This window comes from Austrofundulus limnaeus, unplaced genomic scaffold (genome assembly GCF_001266775.1).
Source record: "Austrofundulus limnaeus strain Quisiro unplaced genomic scaffold, Austrofundulus_limnaeus-1.0 Scaffold234, whole genome shotgun sequence".
In the NCBI taxonomy this organism is placed as follows: Eukaryota; Metazoa; Chordata; class Actinopteri; order Cyprinodontiformes; family Rivulidae; genus Austrofundulus; species Austrofundulus limnaeus.
Genome location: NW_013952636.1, coordinates 757,532 through 766,073, shown reverse-complemented (window position 1 = coordinate 766,073; position 8,542 = coordinate 757,532). Strand labels below are relative to the sequence as shown.

Genomic DNA, 8,542 nt, shown 5'->3' with positions numbered 1-8,542 from the left:
CCTGGGAACGCCTTGAAGTTCCCCGGGAGGAGCTAGAAGAAGTGGCTGGGGAGAGGGAGGTCTGGGCCTCCCTTCTGAAGCTGCTGCCCCCGCAACCCGACTCCGGATAGGTGGAAGAAAATGGATGGATGGAAATGGAAAAAATGGAATGGTGAAATTTTTTGAAGACCCCCTAGATACCTCTTGCAGACCTCTGGGGGTCCTGAGACCTCAGTTTGAGAACCTCTGCTTTAATAAATTCAGTTAACATCCTGCTGCTTTTAGCTTCTAAACAGTTTTACTGTTGTTCATGTTTTCGTTTGTTTTTGTATCATCTGCTTGTTTTAACGTAACAACTCAGTTTAAACTTTTTTAGCAAACGTTAGCGCTCAGATTTAACACTATTTTTGCAGAAAATTATATTTTTCCAGTTTTACTTGACAACTTTTTTACAAAGAGCTAAACAAAACACCTGATGCTGTTTTAATCTGACAAAAAGCAGGGGTTACATTTACTCCTGTCTGTTTTATGGGGGCTTTTTTTTGGTCCTGTTTAACTCACCTGAGTTAGTATTTGCTTGACCCATGGAAGCGGTAGTCCCAGTTTCCAAAAACACAGTTGCCAGCTTTTAAGATCAGGTCCCAGCAGCTCCAGTACCAGGCACATGTCTGACCATCAGGGGTTAAGATCAGCTAAAACCCATTTTTAGATAAATTCACAGTTTCACCACAGTTGTAAAGTATAAGTACAAATACTTTTTTACTGTACTTAGTTAGAAATTTTGGTTAAATGTATTTTACTCGAGTAACTATTTTACCAGAGTACTTTTTACGTTTACTCGTTACATTTTTACACAATTATCTGTACTTTCTGCTCCTTACATTTTTCAAAAAGGTAAGAAGTAGAAAGTTGTTTCTCTTATTTTTTTCCAGGTTATTATTTAAAAAAAATACTGTCCTGATAAATTGTGTCTCCTGGATAGTGAATTTAATTGTGGTTGGATGAGAAGTATACTGTAAATATATACTATTTTGATACTTTGTACACAGTCCATCACAGCTGCACGCTGTTAAAAAAATGTTTTTTTGAGAAATCACCTCCCAATAAATGTCATTTTGGAAAATCTAACTGCTCACTTTTACTCAGTACTTTTACTTTAATACTTAAGTAGATTTTGTGTCAGAAATTTACTTTTGATACTTAAGTACAAAACATATCAGATACTTTAAGACTTTTACTCAAGTAATATTTTTAGAGAAGACTTTAACTTTTACCAAAGTATTTTTATGATAAGATACTTGTACTTTTACTCAAGTATCACTTTGAGGTACACTGATCGTCACAATCTGACGATGCACTTCAGTGGTTCTGTCGCACATAAAACGAGGGTCCTCCATCCCCCCCAGGTGTCGAGTTTTAAAAATGTCTGGCCGAGAAATGACAGCGAAGGATACGGACCCCGTTGACCCCGACCAGCTTGAACTCATCCAGCAGCTGAACAATTCGACGACTGGAGGGGTGCCGACCCGCAGGACCGGTGGCCTGATGCAGGACAGGAGAGGAGGAGGGTAAAACAGAGGGAATTTTTTTTATTCTTACATGTTGAAGAAAAAGGAACGGAACAATCACTGTGACCACATGGCAGACATGAACAGGTCACTGACGCATCTCAGAAGAGCCAGCTCATCCTGACCCGCCTGCGTGAAACCAGCACCGCTTTTCAGCACCTTCACTGCCACTCTGCGACCCGACCTGCCAACACAGACAACCCAGACCTGTATCATGTTTTACCCAGCAGAGGCTCCTCCTGTTTGGGGGGAGAATTAGCTGGACCTACTTCAGGTCCACGCAGAGCCACACGGTTGAGAAAAAGCCCCAGCCGAGTTTCGACACCACCTGGTATCTCCCGTTGAAAGTGTCACCCACCTGGACAGGGTGGTACCCACCTGAGGCAGGAAACGGGGAGAAACAGAGGACTACTTCAGGTTTACCTCACGTTCAATCTGCCTCCTGCAGAAAAGAAGAACTTTGTTTGGTTTAATGTCGTCTGCAGAGCCTCTACAGACCATTACAATAATCTCTGGGGTCTTCAGAGTCCTGAGGGTCCTTAGGGCTGAGCTGCTCGGAACGTCCGAGGGCTTTAAAATGATCCGCACACCTGCAAGCACAGAAATGTCTCCTAAAGGCTGGATTCTGTGTGTTTGGAGAGTCTTTAAAGCAGACGAGTTCAGCGCTTTTTGAAGTTTCACACAGGTTCAGTTTCCAGTGGAAACTTGTCCGACTGCCCAGTTACCAGCAGACAAATAGCATCGGAAGTCGCACTATTTCTGACTCTGCTGTAAATCACTTTACAGTGTGTCGGTGCAACCCGAGACCTCCCAGTCCCAGCTGCTGAGCGTCACATCCGTCACGTCTGAGAGGAAAATAATCACAAATTCTTCTTTATGTGCATTTCTTGGTTGTGAACATGTCTGTGAGCCGATATCAGGGTTCTATGAGCCGTCGACGCTCAGGGATTTCAAATATTTCACTAAATTTCACCATCTGGAGCTTTAAACAAACACTGAGGTCATCTCTGTGATGCCTAAAATAATCCTAAAATGGTTCAGGTCAGCTAGAAGAGGCTCCCTCAAAATACACATCTACACTGCAAAAACTGTCCATCTTACCAAGTTTTAAAATCTTATATCAGCCAAAAGGTCTTTTTGATCTGATTTACTAAACAAGAACTAATTGTGTAAGAATAATAATCTTGTTTTCAGAATGTGTAAGATTATTTGTCTTGTTAGTCTGAAAATTTGACTCAAATTAAGTCAAACATTTCTGCCAGTGGAGTAAGAACATTTTACTTGGTAAGATTCTTGAAATAAGAAAAAACTGAGTCAAATTAAGTAAAATATTCTTACTCCACTGGCAGAAATGTTTGACTTAATTTGAGTCAAATTTTCAGACTAACAAGACAAATAATCTTACACATTCTGAAAACAAGATTATTATTCTTACACAATCAGTTCTTGTTTAGTAAATCAGTCTCAAAACAAGATCAAAAATACTTTTTGGCTGATATAAGATTTTAATAACTTGGTAAGATGGACAGTTTTTGCAGTGCAGAAACTTCAACGTTGTGTTTGAGCATCATTTTAGAGAACTGGTTAAAAACAGCTTCTTCCAGTGTCAAAGTCTGAATTGGGGCCATCATATCCCATCTCTTGTGCAAAAGTTCAGGGATGCACGATGTATCAGCATTAACGTCGGTATCGACGCGCTGCTGCTGAAGACTTTTACCGAACACGAGGAAGAGACGACACATTCCAGCTGTTTTCGTCTCTTTACACTGAACTCTGATCCACTTTAGAGTTGGGTTTAAAATTTTAGTCCTGACGTTTAGAGCCTCGTGAGGTCAGTTCTCACAGCCGGAGGTCCTCGGGTTGCAGCCCCCAGGTCGTGGAACGTGTTGTCTTGATTCAGTTGGTTTTTTAAAAAGCAGTTTAACAGGTTTGCTTAACACTTTGTATTGTGAAGCTCATGTTTTTTAAAATCATTTGGATCAAATTTTTGTATGTTGGTAAATCTTCTCTGCATCGTTTGCAAATCAACCAGAAAGCAGCAGCTCATCTTTTAACAGGAACTGAAAAACTGTTGAGACTTTTAAATCCATGCTTAAACTCATCTTTAGTCCTTGGCCTTTCATTCTGGTAGAGTTTGAGATTCTTTTAAAGCCAATGTTTAAAATGTTGTGTTTCTTTATTCTAATTTGATCTTACTTATTTTTTACATTTTTGTGTTGTTTTATCGTTTTATTCATTTATTTGGCTGAACCGTGAAGCACTCTGGTCAACTCGTGTTTTTATGAGCTGTATAAATAAACTGACTTTGACATTTAATCCTGTCATTCAAAAAAAAAGTTTACTGACTTAATAATCAGCTGATTAGTCTGTCTCTACTTGACAGATTCTGAGTAAAACTGCAAACAAACAGCCCAGTAAGGAAACATCTTGGGATTCAAACTGCTGTACTTACACAGAGAACTGCTGTGCAGCTGTTGGAGCCCAACAGGAACACTTCTGCATTGTTTACTTCAGCAGACACATCTGTAATCCTGGATTTAAAAAAAAAAGGTGTTGGTAATCTGCAGCCTGCAAGTGCTGAAAGTCAACTCTGGACAAAAAAAGAGGAAATGAGCAGCACTAAGAACAGAACGGTTTCACCTCAGCGCTGCAGCAGTTGGAAACAGTTGTGGCGGAGGTGAAGGCGGGTGGGTTGACCTCTCGTCACGGCTGACAGCGGCAGGATCCAAACATGGAAATCCCCAACAGACACTTACCTCACCGCTGTCAGGCTCTCGCCCGCTTTCCTGTTTGATTCCCCGACTTCAGTCGCTTCTGATTGAGTCGAAATGTTGCTGCTTCTGTGTTTCTCTGCTCTTTGATTTCTCCTGTTCTGTGGAAAAAGAGCAGAGGCCCCTGGAAGGTGAGAGGAACGTGTCACATGAGACCAATGGCGAGTTTGACTTTTGGACCACGGGGATCGCAGGAGGCTAAACCTGGCTTCAGCGCCCTGACCTTCAGCACAAAACCTGGCAGTAACCAGCTCTCCTTCCTGTTTTAGCTGACCCCCAAGAGGCTGTTTCCACTCTCAAACAGAAAAGGCGTGAGGACACAGTCCACCCTGGATCTGGATCAGTGGGTTAATGAAGAGCAGAGATTCAAAAAGCAAAGCAAATGTTATTTTAATCCAACTTGTACAATAAAACAGACTTCTACCTGACCCGTATTCCTTTGCAGTTGTTCTGCTGTGGGTTCAGTCAGCAGAATGATGACGTCACGATGGTCAAGATGTTTATTTTTAAGGTGCTAAAAGCTTCACTCAGGACCCTTGTACGCTGCAGGATTACCCCCTGGGTGGTTGGGTGACAGGCATTCAAATCACAACAGTTTCAAACAGTCCACATGCATAAAATCAGGCACCACGTGCTCAAATCAGAGCAGGCTTCGGCTCTGTTTTGTTCCTTTACAGATCACTTTTATTGCTTTTTCATATACAAATACATTTAGAAATTAGTTTTATGCTGTGATGGTGCAATGTTCTTAACGTGCAAAGGTGCCAGTCCAACCAAGACAAGCTCCTCAACACACAAGAAAGCTATAATTCAGCCACTTTACAAGGGGACATATCATGCAAAATCCGATTTTTTAGCTGTTAAATGCATTTGCTGTGAAGTCTAGGAGGCAGAAAATTTGAGTCTCTCCTGGAGCTGCAAAGATATCTTTGTATTCTGTTTGAGTCATATTTTTCAACCCATTTTCTGACGTTTTCTGAATCATTACGTCAAATTATCTGCGACGGAATTGACAGATTACCCATAGGTCTGGACCTGGGTCAGATTCTGCTTCTGGCTCCAACATGTGAGGCTGGATGAACAAGTCTTCTGTTGTTTACATCTTTTATTTAAATTGTTTATAAAACATTTCAACATGCTAGAAAATGTAACCGCCCTCTCTCAAACAGGAGTGGACTAGGCTGGTAAAAACCAGCCTCTTGTTCTTCGCTTTGCTTCGTAGAGGGTCTGGACTCTCAGCTGTTCAGAAGCGATTTCTTGTTGGAGGCGTGGCCTCTGTTGAAGTTTAAAACGATTGGATCTGATTTACCCAGTCACGAATGTTTAGCCGTGATGTGTGCAGTGCGCCAGCTCAACCGTGAAGGAGGCTAAGCTAAGAAGCTAACTGGAAATTGTGTGCGCTGTTAACAACCGTCTGCTACTGAGAAAAGAGTAGGGCCAGGCTAGGAGTGGACCGGTCTGGAAGCCAGAGAGTGGGCGGAGCTTGAAGCGCCTTAAAGGAACAGTAACCAAACAAGATGCTTTGAGACACACCTCAGAAAAGTGGTGAAGGGGGGCTGGTAAAGTTAGAATAAGAATGAATTCTGACCAAAGCATTGTAGTTCCACTTTATAAAAACCCAAACTGAATGATTTAAACAAGGATATAAAAGCATGTCTACTTTAACACATATTGAGCCAGTGTTTCGCAATTTTTAACCCTTCAAAGTATGCTGGCTTTATTTTAAAATAATTGTGTATGAACAAAGGAAAAAACAAATAGAAAAGGATAGTTCAGACATTAGTTGACATACGGACCACTTTATTGCATCACATGAAGCTGTTGTTAGGCTCATCCTATCAGTTAGTTGGAGAACACTAAAGTCAGGTTTACTTTGGAACCGTGTTTATCTACAGAACAAGCATCAGAACTCAGATAATCTGCAAACATTAATGTGCATGAGCGAATGGTAAAAACGTTTTTATGTACAATGTAATGGCAACATTATAAAACATAGTTCCTATTTAGTTTAAAATTGAAGCAGAATGGAATAGGAGTGTAATTATCAGAAAAGCTGACTGTAAAATACATTTTTGTTCCCTCTGATTCTTTGCAGTTGACCTAAAACAAAACGCACCAAAAAGCTTTAAAAGAAAATGGTCAAGAATGGAATAACCAACATAAGCAATAAAATAAATAAACAATAAATTAAATAATTTTGCAGAGCAGCAGGGACATTTGTTTCACATCAAACTGTCAGATTTAAGTGTTGAGATGAAGGGAAAACATTTAGAGGAACAAAAGGTTTGGATTTGCTGCAACACGGCTAACAATCTGGCACCACTTGAACGCCACAAACGTAAAGGCAAAAAACAAACAAACAAACAAACAAATATCTGTTTGGTTTGTGGAAATATTTCTTTTACAGGAAAAACAGGTGGACCTCAGGTGACCACAGAGAAAAGAAAAACAGTGAAAACACCCTTTTTAATGTTGACAATTCCTAAAACAGGACACAGGAAGCTGACCTTAAATAAAAAAGGACTGAATAAAAAGAATATCAAACTTATGAGTGAATTGTTTTGATTTTTGAGCTGTATTGTTTTGGTTTTACATATCAGTGGTACTAATTCAGGAATTTAATACTAGATGATTTGACCTTTTCACATCCATTGTTTAATTAAGAAAGGTTTCACTTTATAATCATGTAGAAGAAACGACATTCTTTCAGGGATCTTCTTAGAGCAAGATGCTTGTGGCAGTGCATTTAAAAAGTCTCTAAACATTTGTGAAGAGTTACCCTAAAAACAAAACACTGAGCTTCAGTTCCAACTTATCTCTTAAACATGAAATATAAAAACAAAGATGTAAAAATATAAAAAGTCCCAAAACTGACTGAACTCAAAACATAAAAGTAAGACTTGGAAGAAAGGCCTAAAAAAGTAAATATTAAACCCTTCAGATTCAATAATTAGACAGTGGACGCTGCAGGTAAGACATAAAAAAACAAAAAAGACTCCACAGTCAACAAAAAAGATGATGGCATCTTTTATGTTTCTTCCAGCACAATGAAGGTTAAAAACCTGTAAGTTCAGGGCAGAAATGTTCCGTTCAGTTTGTTAGGAATTTGTCCATCAGGAAGAAGAAATAAACGAAAATGACTCTTCAGACCCTGACATCCTTTCACTGGACTGAATGAAGAGATACTAAATAGTTGTCGAAGATTTTAATGTGCTTTGTTTCACATTTTCTCACATTGTTCCTCTTTATTGGTGGACGAATCCTTTACTCCCAGTAACATGACCTGTGAAAGTTTGAAGCAGGCAGCAGGAAACAAAGACCACTAAAGTCTCCATTCATGTCAAACCAGTCTGTTCAAACAGCAAATATACACAATATTTCTTTATCGTTTTTTTTTCTTTTTCCCGGGAAAAACAATGTCTTCATTTATTGAACTCCCCTTTTAAAGAACCAACCGTCGTGGTTTGGAGGTCATAGATCTGTCACCTTGTTTTCTACAGCAGCAGCGATTTGTTGGAGCCTGTAACCCAGCTGCATCTTTTGAGCTGTAACGTCCTCTTCCAAAGCCGTGATAATCTGACAAAAAGACAGAAAAAAGTGGGTTGCAAATAGCCACAAATATACTCTAGATATAAAGAAGAATAAGCAATAGTCCAGATGCAACTATTAGGGGAAACCGACATGTTTTATAAACTAACTGTTATCAGTATTGTTTTGTCAATATTAACATATTTGATTAGTGTCTGTAGATGAAATTAATAAAATAATCCTAAATTTAGAAAGAAATCAACTGTACAGTAGTCATTTCTGATTTTTTTTTGTCAAAAATCAAATAAACCTCAATTTACTCTACAGCAAAAACTTAATTCTTCACTAATATTTTAAATGATCCCGGACAAGCCCCCAAATATTTCTCAACTTGCTTGTGAGCCAAAACATTTTTAAACGGGTTTGTTTTCCAAAAAGTAATGAAATCAGACCTTAAAGCTACACCTAAAGAAAAAAATAAAATAAAATAAAAAAATAAAACATAAAACATAAAAAAAAGCTTATGTACCATCTAGAGCAGGGGTGGACATCTCGGTCCACATCCCTGCATGTTTTACTTGTTTCTCTGCTCCAACACACCTGATTTGAATGACTGGGTGACTGTCAGGCTTCTGTAGAACTTGGAAGAGGTAATTCAATGACTGAATCAGCTGTGTTGGTGAGGGGAAAAAAAGT

At 39.3% G+C, this 8,542-nt stretch overlaps 2 protein-coding genes across 6 annotated transcripts in view; both read right to left on the bottom strand.

Annotated features, from left to right (window-relative positions):
* Positions 1–4,772, bottom strand: part of si:ch211-220i18.4 (SRSF protein kinase 3) — an 11,564-nt gene extending 6,792 nt beyond the window's left edge. The window contains exons 1-9 of one of the 4 annotated variants that reach the window (XM_014019869.1): positions 4,743–4,771; positions 4,542–4,653; positions 4,188–4,419; positions 4,000–4,078; positions 2,046–2,137; positions 1,817–1,925; positions 1,644–1,731; positions 1,434–1,521; positions 541–647 (exon numbers count right to left, since the gene is read on the bottom strand). In XM_014019869.1, coding sequence (XP_013875323.1) covers positions 541–647; positions 1,434–1,521; positions 1,644–1,731; positions 1,817–1,925; positions 2,046–2,137; positions 4,000–4,049 — 534 coding nt within the window. In that variant the 5' untranslated portion in view covers positions 4,050–4,078; positions 4,188–4,419; positions 4,542–4,653; positions 4,743–4,771. Of the gene's footprint in view, positions 1–540; positions 648–1,433; positions 1,522–1,643; positions 1,732–1,816; positions 1,926–2,045; positions 2,138–3,999; positions 4,079–4,187; positions 4,699–4,742 lie in introns of those variants that run through there. The other 3 variants (XM_014019870.1, XM_014019872.1, XM_014019868.1) reach the window with 3 other exon arrangements.
* Positions 4,773–6,097: 1,325 nt separating this feature from the next.
* The window catches only part of plxnb1a (plexin b1a), a 79,324-nt gene continuing 76,879 nt past the window's right edge, over positions 6,098–8,542 (bottom strand). For both annotated transcript variants that reach the window (XM_014019866.1, XM_014019867.1), the window contains one exon: positions 6,098–7,894. In XM_014019866.1, the coding sequence (XP_013875320.1) occupies positions 7,790–7,894 (105 nt within the window). In that variant the 3' untranslated portion in view covers positions 6,098–7,789. The remainder of the gene's footprint in view (positions 7,895–8,542) is intronic.